Source organism: Montipora capricornis, chromosome 7 (assembly GCF_036669925.1).
Source record: "Montipora capricornis isolate CH-2021 chromosome 7, ASM3666992v2, whole genome shotgun sequence".
In the NCBI taxonomy this organism is placed as follows: Eukaryota; Metazoa; Cnidaria; class Anthozoa; order Scleractinia; family Acroporidae; genus Montipora; species Montipora capricornis.
In genome coordinates this window covers 7,403,856-7,418,855 of record NC_090889.1, presented here as the reverse complement: position 1 = coordinate 7,418,855, position 15,000 = coordinate 7,403,856, and the positions used below count along the sequence as shown (strand labels likewise).

General features: G+C 41.0%; 1 protein-coding gene across 1 annotated transcript in view; it reads left to right on the top strand.

Annotated features, from left to right (window-relative positions):
* Positions 1–2,223: 2,223 nt before the first annotated feature.
* The window catches only part of LOC138057425 (uncharacterized), a 61,968-nt gene continuing 49,191 nt past the window's right edge, over positions 2,224–15,000 (top strand). The window contains exons 1-2 of the mRNA XM_068903450.1: positions 2,224–2,329; positions 3,478–3,876. Of these exons, the coding sequence (XP_068759551.1) occupies positions 3,489–3,876 (388 nt within the window). The 5' untranslated portion in view covers positions 2,224–2,329; positions 3,478–3,488. The remainder of the gene's footprint in view (positions 2,330–3,477; positions 3,877–15,000) is intronic.

Sequence of the window (15,000 nt, the reverse complement as noted above, 5' to 3'; positions counted from 1 at the left end):
TCATCCCTGACCATGCAGTGGAATGCGTTGCAGTACGGTGAATAAAGGTACGGGTTAGAGAGGGTGGGGGGGGCACATCATAATTTTGAGAGAACGAGAAGAGCTAATCTTGACGCTGCTGAGGGGGGACCTATCTAATTTTTCCTTTGGTGAAGCTCATTTTAGGACCCCCCCCCCCCTTCCAGTCCCTTATGAATGCGTCTTTGTCGGCTGTAGGTCCACTCTGTCGTCGATTCTCAGTTTTGTCGCGATGGCTTTGTTTTCATTATGGATTGCCTGATGATTTTATCCTGCTACCCATGCGCGTAATTGTAAATTACGATTTTAATTACAATTCCTTTAAGAGAAATTTGTTTGCGTGCCGACAGCCGCTTGCTAAATCTGATCGCTTGTTGAGCGTGGCGAGCTCCGGTTGACAAATTATATAATACTTCTCGAGTGTACATAAGTTGCATTTTTTGGTGCTGTTAGAATACGCGCGCGCCCTTCCCAAAATCTTCCACGCAATGCTGTAATTTACTTTAGCATTTTTTGACTGCCACACGTATTTACTTAACTCTGTCTGGTTGCTGTGCACCACATTCCTGAAGGACTGGTTATGGTTGGCAAATCTAGCCTTGAAGTCGGTGTAAGTTAGCCCTACGTAACTCTCATTTCCCTCGCTTGAGGTGACTGTTGCCAGATATACTATACTATATTGGTCTTTTTTCCTGTAATAGCATCACCTTTCTACATTGGCTATCTCGGGTTCTAGCGCTCGTTGCACGCGTTTATTGTGCTTGTCGATTATGCTTTTGACATTGGCATGCAACTATATGGAAGCTTTCACGTGTTACGGTTAAAAATATAAAGGCATCTTGCGTCTTCACCCGAAAGCGGGTATTTTACCCGATCCACCAGCAATACGATTTGCAAGGCGAAGTAAAAGCCAACTCGACGAGATAGTGAGAGAGAAAAATTCAAAGAAGTCAAAAGCGGGATGCCCGAAACTGCCACAGAATGGTTTAGTTATGTTATTTAACAACTATTCGCCAAAGGCGCGGTGAATATCGATGAATAATCAGGGGCACCCAACGTTAATTTTCGAAAAATATCTGTTCGGAAGACGATTTGAGATCTAGAATTTTCGGGACATTTGTTGTAAAATTTCTTGCTTGCCTGCTTATTCTACGATTTTCGAACTTCTAAAAAATGGTATAATTGCCCATTTTTAACGGATTTTTACCCTAAAAAGGTCATCTAGAATTTGCGGAAGCCTTTTTTCTGGCTGAAATTTTCGAAAAGGTAAGTTTTGATCCGTATCATTTTCGCATCACTTGACTTTCGGCTAGGAAATCCGAACAGATGAAAAATTTTTATGGGATAAAAATATGCCTATATCTACCATTTAAATACTAAAATACGTTTAACAATGCCATATTTAAGTGATTTTGAACTATATTCCCGTTGGGTGCCCCTGAATAATTATACTGGCGCAATTAAAGAGATTTACTTTGCTTTGCTTGTCAAATTTTGCAACACCCTGCTTGTGTCAATTTAGAGAGATTTTGCGATGCCCTGCTTCATTTACAGACGTTTTATAGCATAATATAACTTTAGAATTTATCTGTAAATATAAAGTTTACAAACTTTCTACAAAGAATTTGTTAAGTTATTAAAATTGTCGGCATTTCACCTTATTTCAGCAAATAAAATTTACAATCATTACATGAGATAAGCCAAATGCAGCAAAATCTTTATGAATTGTCCCGCTAATTCCTTATTAAAAAGAGGAAAGGCTTGAGAGGTCACAAAAAGTCTGCAAACTTAGACCCGGAAAAAACAACACTTTTTCATTAGAAACACTGCAAAGTTTCAGCTTATCAGGTGTCATGTCAGCTGAAAAAATCAAGTGTAACCAGCCCAGGAGACAGAGTTCCCCTTAACTTGTGGAGGAATGTATCTCCATTTTTCTGGTACCCGTTTTCTTGCTTGCATCATTGGATCGGAAAGAAACCATTGCAGCATGTACAATGATGTGTGACGAAAGTTTATTATTCATTCAGATATGCATTCCTTGATAGTATCGTACGTGTGCTCCCTTTTCTTGAAAACATTCACCTAAAACAAAGGAAAGGTCAGCCATTTGTTTGCTTGTCTGCAACGTCAATGAACCATTCAGGTGTTCCACACACCCCTGTAACAGGTTCATCATTTATTGAGCCATTCATACCTGATTCATCACGTGTTTATACCATCTTTGCTACAAGGGGAATTTGAACCAAAGCAATATATCATTTAGCCAAGCCATCCTTTCAAGAAGCATCTAATTCGTGGTACTGACTTTCAGGTAAGGCTTGGAACACAATCGATTCCTGCGCTTGGTAATGAATGCCTTCAAAGATACTTCAAGATCGATCTTTTTACACTAACAGGATCTTTCTACTACTACATGAAGGAATTAGTTGAGTGGTTTGTTTTATATATGTAAATATACTTGCACACAAAAGAAAAGACAATTTTTAAACAACAACACATCTTTCGGTGACAAACAGCTACCTTCACAGACCGTTGACCGAGTTTTAGAAGGAATTACGTATGACATCGAATAACAAAACGCTAAAGCAGAACGAAAACGCACAGGAAACATTCAATGGGCTAAAAGAATAGAAAAACGCAAGTGAATTTTTATTGTCTTGGAGAATGCGGAAGAAGAAGAAGCTTTGTCTCAATCTTGCCAAACATTGGTCCGTAAAACAAATTAGGAACACTTGCAAAAATAGTTTTTCAAGGTCATTTGAAAGGCGCTCTAAGTTGCATTTTGTAAATAGGCAACTGGTTCCGTCGTTAATTACAGTTGGGTTTGGCAGCGTATTTAGGAGGTCAAGGCTCCTTGTCAAATGTTCCTTAATGCTGTAAGCAGCGTCTCTTGAAGAACACCAAATTTCTTGTTTGAGGGGGTGGGGGTGAGCTTATGCTATCCCCACACATTTTTTGACCCCTTCCTTTTTATAATCTATATTCACTTGGGAGGTTTATTGGCGCTGTTGTGTCTATTTAAGTAAGGATACAGATGAATAGCACCAACGGCAAAGGAATGTAAAAAGGTGTGAAAGCGCTATTGTTGAATCCGTTCATCTGATTGGCTAAGACACGAAAAATTGTCACTATTCTTTAAGCAGGCACATTTTTCTACCCATCGATTAGGAATTCCTCTTCGAGACAGCTATTCTGGTTTTAGATGTAGAGCAAGTTTTATGAGAAGAACATGGAAATTTTGAAGCTTTTCTTCGCTATTGTATATGACCTCAAAATTCGTATGTGAGGAAAGCCGGAGAGTTGCTGCAGAAGAAATGAAAGTATCGTTCTCACGAGGACCATTACTCAATTTTTACTTTCAGTGCGCAGTCAAAAGCCAAAACCCAAAAACCTCAAGGTTTAAATACTTCATGTCGTGTTAAGAAATTATAGTTCTGTATGTAACGCGGTCTCTTTCAGATCAGTCTACGATGACCCTAGTCAGTGGAAGGTTGTTATCGCTGAGCTTACTGTTCCTCGCTCTTTGTCCGTGGCTATTATATGGATTTTCTAATCGTAAAATAGACGACCCTATATCTCATTGTCAAAGGAGTGAGAATCCCAAGGGACTGGGATTTCTTGGAGTCAAGTACGACTTATTGGAAGGGAATCCCGAGGGTAAGGATAGAATAGGTGGAGTGGATCCGGGACTTAAACCATCCCAGAAAATTTTGAAGTTGACATACGAGGACGGGGCAGCGGTTCCGGACCAGATTTGTTATGAAGAACGCGACTCCTGTGCTTCGTCCAGTTCATCCAGGGTCTTTTCGGGAACGAAGCGTTACCAAGAAAAGCTTGCGGTTGACGTGAGTGTTGAAGGTGAGAAAAATTACAATGTAAATGTGCAGCCATTTCATTTCAGATCATTTTATCCCATCCAAGTGGGTTCAGATGGGATTTGTAGTTAACTGACAACTGGCTAAAACTGTTTAATGAAAAGCTAGCAGTTAACCGACATTTTATTGATTACTCTGTATGCGACTGCTGGTGTTTCAAAAGCAACAACATTTCCCAATAACGTAGTTATTTCGTGACATTTTTTTTCTGTCACGCTGCACGAACACCTTATAAAATAGCATCGATGTCAGGCAATATCAAGACGTTTTCTTATTTTTCATGTAAACAAGATATCACCTCCATGAATTGATTTATCACACGGAATTTAATAAAAATGCACAGTTTCATAAAGAAATCCATTGCAAACTAATGGAAATATGGGACTCCAAACTTACCAAAGTTTTGAAGAAATGTATGCCGGGGAGCAAGCGCTCGCTCAAAATTCTTTTCTGTGTTAAACTTGAAAACAGCGCTGACTCTTCTCTTGACATAGTCGTTCTTTAGAACTCGAAAACTCATGGTAAAACAATATTTTCGTGTGCTTTATACGATTTTCAAAATCCATCTTTATGTATCACGCACTCAAAAAAGACTGAAATTCAAACCGCTCTAGTTTGAAAACAAAGCATCCTACTTGGCTGAAAACAAGCCAGCTAGTGGATAGATTTTGAAAATGCCTTTGACCGAATGCAGATGAAAACTCAACTGTTTAATTTTTATTTATTTATTTTTCTGACAGTGAGTAACGTTACTTGAAAAGCGCGCTGCTCGATGACTCCGAAGGGACTGCTTTCAGTTTATTTCACATGACGTCAAGGTGGTCATGCTGGTGTACCAAAATAAACCTTTGGAAAACACATTTGATAAAAATCGATCATAACGTCTTATTGCAAAGAATTATTTCATTGAAATGCAGACAAACCATAGGTAATGCAGGCTCTCTATAAGTGACGATGTAGAGGTTTATATGTGGAAATACACGATACATATGGACCGAGGTTCATGTCAAGAAATCTATAAGAATTGCGAACATGGCTCAGCAAAGTACAGATTTTGTTAGCTTGCTTTATGCAAAACAAATATTGATGCAAAAGCAAATAACTATCGATACACAGTTTTTAGAAAGAGCAGAAGGAAGTTTCCGGGACGGTCGATCGAGAATAAAATATTTACCACATGAAAACAACATTCATTTTGAACCATGAATATAGAATATAAAAAGTTACGATCAGCGACAAACATTTTGGGAGATTTTTGCTACGTTCAAATAAATCGCAAAATCGAAAGTGACATGCCGGAATTCAGCGGGCGCCGTGATTAAGTTACCGCGGCATGTTTACTCGCCAAACAGTGAAGTATCTGCGTCAAATGATAGCAAGATACCGGGTTTTTGTTAGTTCTTTTTCTGTCAAGTGTTATAAAGTTTGACAATGAAATGAGCGAAGTCAAAACAAAGATCACAATCGCCCAACTCTCGTTTATGCAAAGTCAAAATTTACTCTCCAAGACGCGTACGACGTTATTTATCACCAGGTAATTCCATCATTTTGGAAATAGCAGATACTTTATTATTCATTTGCGTCACAATTTTTCACTGATTTTGGGGCTCATTTTGTTGAAACTCAAGCACGCTTCCAACAGGCCTGTGGACCCTTCCTGCTTACAGAGCAATACTAAAAAACTTCTCCAATACAACATTTCAACCTTCAGCTCGAAAATTCAATACACAACATGATATTATAATTCACAAAGGCAAAAAATACCACAGAATCCTTTTCCAGCGAAAAATTTATTGAAACAAACAACATATTTGCTCTTAGAGACGAAAACCTATTTCATAGACCTATTGCGTGCGTGAAGACAAGAAACTCAATCGTGTCAAATTACCATGTACTTCAGGTAAATACAGCTCACTTTGATTTCTGCTCGACGGGCGATAGATTGTTGTCGAAGTCCATTACTCGTCGCTTTTACGATTCCAGGTATTTGTTTTTTCACCGCCTGCCTGGTTTATCCAACTGACTTTCCATTATTGAGCTTCATAAGGGTATATTTTATTCAAAGATCCACTAAAACGCCATTCGCGTTACATGACTTTCGACGCCATTGCAGGCTAAGTTAATGATTCTCCTGTGCCCACCAGAGAAATCTACACATTTCCACTACCCTCTCGATCCTAAGAAAATACGCGCAGAGGGTTCTGTGCACAAAGACACCACTTACCAGGGGAGTGACAGGCAAGACATTTACCAACACGGAAAATTAAAAAAAATAATAATCTACCCATTTTCTGACTGGGATTGCCATACGGCAACCCAGTAAAAACGGAAAGGTAAGCTGACACTGCCATCTTGGGCCAATCGACACAGATCCAGCTCGATTTTTTCCATGAAAACCGAATCCAATCGGAAAATAAACACATCCGGCTCGTAGGATAAGAGTTGCATGGAACCCTGAAACAACTAAATCGTCTTCAGATAGCTGAGCTAAGAAAGCAGGCTCCGTGAAATTCGTATAAGTCGTTCCAAACAGCCACGGGGCTCACAGCCTGGATAGCTCGAAAACCATAGCTGGGACCACGATGGCATGAGCCACCGTGACATGAAACACCATGGATTAAACCACAGTGGAATGAACTACCATTTCATGACTACGATGAACCACTATGGTACTACCACCGTGGCATGACGGAACGATTGTTGACTATCCTTCATTCGTCCTTTCCGAGTCGCCCGTTGATGCAACTAGTTCACAGGAAAACATGAATTTGGTGGAAACATAGCTATAACAGCTTTCACATTTTTACCAGTGAGAATTAAAGTACAGACTACACGTACAACATTATAAGCGAACGAAAGGAGTTGAATTCTGTATTATTCAGAAGGCCGTGTAAACTTTGCATTGCGAAAAGATCCAAGTATAGAGACAATTTGCCGGCAATTATGCCTTGAATATTGAGTAGCATTTTAGTCTTTTAAGGATCCGAATTATTCGCAAGACGATTGTCACGATTGAGACGCTTATAAAGGCTGAGGTCGTAGTCGATATGCAAACAATAAATACATACTTGATCTTGCTTAGAACTGAACTCACTGAGACATACGACACTGAGGGGGAGGACAAAACGCGGAGCCTTACTCCATGGAGTACCCTATGGAGTACCTAATTGGAGTACACCTACTTTGCCAACATGGTCAGGCATTTAGACGTACATATCTTTATTTATTTTGAGCTTTCCAGCCCTCCGATTCTTACAGTTCCATGCAGTTCACGAATTGATCACCATCTTGAAGTTTCGAAGGTATTTCGTGTATCCCTTATTATGGTGTATTTTTAGACAAATGCCCACGTATTCTCTTGTGGAATGGAATAGAAAACTTTCCTTGCACACGGTAATTTCATCAAATTACAACTGGCAATATATGGGCATACAACGGCTTACATGCGCAAATATGGGTATAGACTGTATACATATACTGCAGGGACATACATGGGGTGTATTATGGGCATACACGGGTATAAGCGTTTGTTTTAATATTTGTCCGAATACACAAAAAGTTACTGAAATACAGCAATAATTAGGGATACATGAAGACCCTGTGATCTAAAACGAAGACCCACTGATCTAAAACGAAGGCCCTCAGTGATCTAAAACGAAGACCCACCTCAAAAATGTCAGAACGATGCCAAGCGATGCCAAGCGATACCAAGCAGCTTATGGCTGGTCAGACGACATTGTGTCTTCTGGAATTGTGGGAGCGTCGTTTTAGATCTTAGGGTCTTCGTTTTAGATCAGTAGGTCTTCGTTTTACTGAGATCAGTGGGTCTTCGTTTTAGATCACAGGGTCTTCGTTTTAGATCATAGGGTCTTCGTTTTAGATCATAGGGTCTTAGGTCTTAAGTCTTCGTTTTGGGTCTTCGTTTTAGAAACACCCCTTATACCTTGCACACGCCTCCTTGTCCAAAAACTGACAATATAATAATATAATACGTTGTTCCGCCCCACAAAATGGCACTATTCCAGGTGGCGCTTTGTTGAATAAGAATTAATTTATCTATCAAAGAGTTGAATAAATATGTTTAGTTGATTGAAAATATTTTTGTTGAAGTTGAATAAATATATTCGTTCCATAAAACATAACTTTAAGCGTTGAAGTTAAATAAATATTCTTCTTGCTCAAAAATAGCCCGTTTTAAAGTTTAATGAATATAGTTGTTGAATAAACAAAGCCCGTGTTGAAGTTGAATTAATATAGTCGTTGTGATGAAGTTCAATCAATACAAATATACATTTTTGAATTTTGGCAGGGGCACCCAACGAGAATATAGTTCAAAACCACTTAAACATAGCATTGTTAAACGTATTTTCGTTTTTAAATGGTAGATATAGGCATATTTTTATTCACCCAAATTTTTCATCTGTTCGGATTTTCTAGCTGAAGTCTAGTGATTCGAAAATTATAGGTATCAATACTTACCTTTTCGAAACTTCAGGCAAAAAGAAAGGCTCTCGAATTTTCTAGGTGAACTTTTTAGGGTAAAAATACCTTAAAAATGGGCAATTATACCTTTTCGTAGATGTTCGAAAATTCTAGGACAGGCAGGCAAGCAAGAAATTTTACAACAAATATTCCAAAAATTCTAGATCTCAAATCGTCTTCCGAACAGTTTCTTAATGAAAATTGACGTTGGTGCCCCTGTTTTGGAGCAAATGGCCACCCATAACTTTAACGCGGATCGATGCAGATTTAAGTTCAGACAACGAATGCCTCAGCGGTAACATTTGCAGTTTGCCCTGATGTCCTTGCAGTCTCGCCATTTCCATTAACTATAATTTGTCATACAGAGAAGTAGCTGAGGTAAAGTAAACTGCATCATAATGTCGTACATAATTCTCTAACTCAGTTGCTTCTTGGAAATAAAGATTAGCAATTTTTTGTTCTTGAATGATAGTTGTACTTGTGAACATAACCACTCCTCCCTTTAACTTTTATATAATGTATACTCTGGTCTTGTCCTTCTTAAGGGATTAAAGGTGATTTATAGACAAGGAACTCATTTGTATTCGTCAAATCATTCAATTTGACACCAAATGTTTTTTTCCGACACGCAATGAAGGCATAACATACATGCTTATGAGCCGAAGCCTTGACACCAAGGTCTGTTTGTAAACACAACATATTGGTAGTCTCCAGCACTGCTGGAGAGCAAAGGAAAGGAACTTTATTTTAGTGTCTAGTCGTTCTAGCGCTGGATCATTAATTGGGGACAATGAAAACTGAAATTAACAATTAACGTAAATCAAGTCAAATGTTGGTTTTTGAAGAGGGGGAACCGGAGGGGGAACCGGAATACGCGGAGAAAACCTATCGGTCCAGAGAAGGGAACGAACAAACTGAACCCACATATAGACCACTTTCATAAATGGCGGCCACATTTACATTCTTTTGTATTTATGTTAATTAGACCTACTACCCTCATTTTGAAACAAACATTCTTTTGAAATTTGCTCGTCCTAGCGAGGCTAGAAGGGCTTATTACTCGGGCCTGTAGGGGCACGAGTTATAAAATACGTTAAATTTCAGTTTTTTTTTTCCTGTGCAGCAAAATGCACAATAGAAAAACGTGGCGGTGTGTGATTGGGCAATGCACAATAGAAAGCACGTGATGGTGTTTTGATTGGGTAATGCACAATAGAAGCGACGTGGCGCTGTTTACAATGGTTATTTAAAGCAAACCACGTAATCCAAGATGGTGAAGAGCACTGTGATGCGTTGTTTGGGATTACTGAAGATCGACGTTGCGTTGGCTTTATCGCTTTCTTCTTGGGGCGCTCAAAACACATACAAAGAAAGGCATAGGCTTTTAGCGGTAGACCCATGTCAAGCGTCAGCTTCGAAAGGGGTCGTTCCGCGAACTGAATGAAACAAGAATATACTCGAATGTAACTGAAATGGACGCAACTATTGAAAGTGATACAAGTCAAAATACTAATTCTTTAATGAGCAGCGGGTACCTTATTGAGAACTACTTTGAAGATGACAGCGACAAAGAAAATAACTCCACAAACAAATGGACGCCATATTGGAATTTTCTGAAGACCAAGTAAAAACATTGGCACAGCGAACAAATGGCCTCACGCTTGTACCATTTTCACCGCGAACAAATAGCCTCCCGCTCAGTGTACCATTGACTACGGAGATACGTTTTTTTGTCTTTTGGGTTTTTTGTGTTTTTTTATTGCTAAACAGCTTGTTTCTTGTAGTGGTCTAGCTTATATCCTTTGTTTAACTAGCCATATCAGCGATCGTGTTCACTGCCATCTTGTGTATATAGTTCTGCTCTAGTTTTACAAGATTTGATGTCATCATCAATGGAGACTGTAATCAGCTCTTTAGAAAATAACTGTGATGTAGTCTGCAAGGCTGTACAGTTATTTGATTCTTAATGATAATAAAGACTTGATTCCAAAGGAGAAATACAGGTCTCGATAAGCAAACGTGTGTTTACTTAAGTTGTGATTTGCGTGTGCATTGACATAGACGTGCCCGAGAACCGAGCAGAATTACATAGAAAAGGCTGAGACGTCTATTTTATAACAGCAGAAAAAGGAAGAAACTTGCTCGAACGTATTTTGTTAACAATGTACCGAGGTCATCCAGGTATGCGTTTAAATCTAAGCACGTGGTATGTAACACTTTTCCAAAAGCGTGGATGAACAGGTAAATGCAAAATGATGTTTGAAACATCGAAGCATGTTCCTTAAACTTAAAAGTGTGTTTGCAGTTTTAAAAATATTAGCAGCAGTTTATAGTCCAGGAGCTGAGACCGGAAAAAAGGGGTTTCGCTCTCCCATCACCACAGAAAAGGTCTGATAACGGATTTTGATAGAACAACACCTCCTGAATAACGCCAGGTAGTTCGTAGGGTCGATTTGTGGTATAGGTTTTGAGTTAAGGGGGTGTTTTCTGACGTCACTGTAAATCTCACATGAAAGCGAGGTTAACAAGCTGATGGGCATTTTCTGACGATTTTTTTACTAAAAGTGTCCCGGCATGACTCTAAAGTTTGTGTTAACGTTATCTGAGGATACAAGAAATACCGCTGTGGTGATAACTTAGGTCACGTGACCTACCACATGACACAAGACAAATAAAACAGGCGTTGTATTACTGGTAGACAGTTCTCTTTACTTTTTTCTTGGTACGGCACACTTTACAGAGTGTTAAGGTCATTAAATTCAAATTCACCTGCAACTTAATGTATCTTTTGGGCAAGAAAAAACTTCATTTCTCCTTACTACGCTTCCTGCTTAGATTTTGGGTTCCGCGAGACACCACAGGCATCCCGGTCAATTGTACATTGGAATATAAGAAAACTGGTAAGAGTCATTCTGTAATCATTTAATCAGTCTCAGTGTCAGAATCGTCTTCAGATTCATCGCTTGCATCCAGGAATGCACCATGTGGATTTTTGCACAGGTCCATGTTTGCCATGCAAAAACAAGCTTCAGTACAAGACAGTCCGAGGTGGACACAAGAACAGTTGCTTTGACACCCCGACTTCTTACATTGGCAGGTGGTAAGTTCAAGGAGGCTGCTTGGTGCTGCTGCTTTCGTCATATAGCAAGGCTGCAAGATACCGTTGATCTTTTCCCAGCCATTTCCTTCTGGGGAGGGTAGGTGTGGTCTTGCTACCAAAGCATTTCTCCAGATGAAGGCTTGGTAGCTGACTCTTCTTGCATGCTGGAGCACACTGTCTGAAGTAGGAGGTAAGAGTTCACTCTTGTGTCGCTTCTGACAAAACATGACATATCTCAGTTCGTCTGCACTGCTGGTTTGCTTCTTCACTGCAGGGTATAAGTCGCAGATGAACGCTTCGCACGTTGCTCTGGATACGTCATCAAGAGCAGCCGACTTTCCAACCAATTCAAGTTTAACCTGGTGCACTTCGTTGCGGCTTAATCTTTCCCACGCCTTCTTCTTTGATACTCCGGCTAATGCACTTGTCGTGTCACACCCCGTCAGTGCATGGAATGCTGGGAGGCACCTGCACAATTTTTGGCCAAGCTTCCCACTCAGTCTATGTACCGGCACATAACGGAGGTGATCTCGGACACCCGTCTTGAACCAAAGCTCCTCACAGCCAATGCTTTAGAAGTGTGTTGCGCACAGAACCAGCACGTCAGTGTCAGGTGACTGAATGATAACCCGTGAACTGGAGCTTGAAGCATGCTTGGCATGCAAGAGCAATCTTGTATCTGCCTCTTCATGGGAACAAGCAAGTGGCTCAGTGAATTCTAACGCTCCGTTCGAGATGGAAACTGCAATCTCGCCGTCTTTATAGCCACCTCCAATGACGATTTTCTTCCCATCTGCCAGCTGCTCTTTTCTGCGGCTGCACATGGTATTTGTAAGGAAGTCACATAAGTTGATCTTGTTTTGTGGGTTTGTAATGTACTTGGCCCACTGTTTGGGGATTGGCGTGGAAGGGCCGTGTCTGTACACCTCCAGTGAACTTGAGCTTCCTCTTCGTGAGCGCTCTCCACCCTTGATAGATGTTTCCCAGTATTGATCGAACACTATGTGGACCTCTTTACAAGAACTCTGTGCTAAGGGTGCTGTGATGGCTGTGTAGTACTTGGAGGCCAGCTCGCCAAAGGTGCTAGCCCCAGCATCTGCACTATTGCCATCCCATCTAGTATGTGGACTGTTTCAAGTGCTGAGGCGGGGGAAAGGTGAGGTAGGACTTCAACTTGATTTTCAAGCATTTTAGCCAATACGCTTTTGGTGGTCTTGCGGATGCAGCCATCTTAATGAGCAAGTGCAAATGGTACTGCTGACAGCTCGTAACTTAACACTTCCTTCAGATTGATCTCTCGGGTATTTGCGGCAATCAGTAGTCTTCCAAAGAGATCTCGGTCAGCGCTGACTGTGATGACCTTGTCATTTGCTTTCACGTTTGTTTTCTTGGCCATGGTGCTAAAAGACTTAACCTTTAGGTTTGGAACTGGATCCCAGAAGTTAACTTCACTTGTCTCAAGACGCTGTTTAACAAACGCATCCATCTGCTCTCGGCCTTTCTCGGTGCTGCTTAGTAAATTATTTACGACGTTGGTTGGTAGAAGTACTCCGGTAGCAAAATTGAACAGTTCTCTTCCTGCTTCATCAGAGAAAGGGTCGGTCATTACATTAGACGTAAAGCAGTTTATCAACTTCTGAACATCCCCTTCATCCCTCAGAACCCTGTTTTTAGAAGACTCTTTGTGAGATGCACCTAAACGATCTTCTGTTACCACTGCATACATGTTCTTCAGTGACGATGTGATAGCTGCCCGCTCGTGACTCGTCAAGAACCAACGTCGTAGAGCAGCGGGCCTCATTGAAATCCCGACGATGCCTCCTTTCGCCTTCGAATCTGCATTTATTGATTGTTCTAGAGCCATATCTGTAGAAACCTGAGAGAAGGGATGGCTGGATCGACAGACAACGTGATTTCCTCTCATAAATTCAACATACACTCTAGGATGCTTGCTCTCGATCTGATGCATGTCGGCAAGGTAAACTGGGAGCCATCGCGCGTAGTTCTGCCGGTCCATGGCAAAGAAATATGGTGTCATAGCTGCTACAGCTGAGAGGTGGAGCTTCCTGTCTCCCGTTCTTTCTGCTTGGAGGAATTGTAACAATAGATTAACCATAGCGTTATACTCCTCCTAATACGTGAAAAGCTTCGACGAAGCGCATTGTTCTTCCTTGAACTCATTGAACCACTTCATGACGTCCTTAAGTTATTCTTGAAGGATTCCAAACTTCTCAATGGCTCTAGCACTGTTCTTTGAATCTATTTGCTGTCTGCATTCTGCGAGCATAGTCCTCGCCGAATCCTCCACATGTACAAGTCTCCCTTCTGCTTGCTCTCTTCTGCTACACCATGTCAAGAAAGCTTTCCACATTTGTCGAAAGAAAGCTTCAAAACACAGTTTGTGAGCCCTTACTCCGCGGTTGTAAGATCGACCAGCCAACAGTGCAGATGTGGTCCCGGCGGCATACACTCCAGATTCTATTAACAGATCATCCAGACCAGAACCTTGATACTTCTTTCCAATGATGGAAAGAAAGTTCAGCGCAATGTGGAAACCACCAAGACGAAGAATGGTGTCGGAAAACTCGTCGGGAAACTTAAGCTGTATCTGTTTCGCCTTAACATAGATAGCTACGTCGAACGTAATCACTGACTCCAACTGTCCAACACTCAAGCTAATCTGCTGTGCATGCTTCATAACGGTATACACTTTGCTGAATTCAGTAGATGAGGCATCGAGTAACGGACAATAGCCAATGTTGGTAACACGTGGGATATCAGGAAATAACAATGCGTTAAATCCACTCCAGCTCGGAACAAGCTGGCGCTTCGCTCCCACTACAACTGTTGTATCAAGTACGCGAGAGGGATCAATGCGAAGTAGGGCCCAAATATTATCCCTATCAGTTGCGTTGGACAACTCGTTACTTATACTGGAAAACCACTCCGTTTGAATGGTCCCTTTGTATTCAGTAAGTAGATGGCTTCTGCCGTGCATGCAGCATTCGCGGATGTCGTACAGGGTATTAGCGGCCTCTAGGGATCTTCTGCGCATTGTGTGATCAGCTCGTGCCGTGGGTGGGAGTTCTGGGCCAAATTGCTTTCGCTGATAAACAACCATGGTTGTTGCGTGTGTGGTGTTTTTCCCATCCAATGCTTCCTCCTTTAAGTCATTGTTATCAGCCGCAAACTGAATAAACGGACCTGGCGAAATATTAGATGGCACGACTGTTCCAAATTGCTCTGCCATGGCAGTCACTTCCATTGCCAGACTGGTATCAACTTCTTGTACTTCACTGTAGGACGAGCAATGTCCCAGGCGATTTAGCAGGGTAATCAACACCTTTGAGCCCGTGAGGTGGTGTACAGCCATGGCCAGACCTATTTGCTTGGGAAGTTTCACTCTAGCGTTTGAAGCTGAGTGGATAATGTCTTGCGAGATAGTTAACACTTTGCGCTCATCTTCAATTCTTTTACACGCAGTTGAAATCTCAGGCTCTTTTATCTCACTCGGACAGATGATCT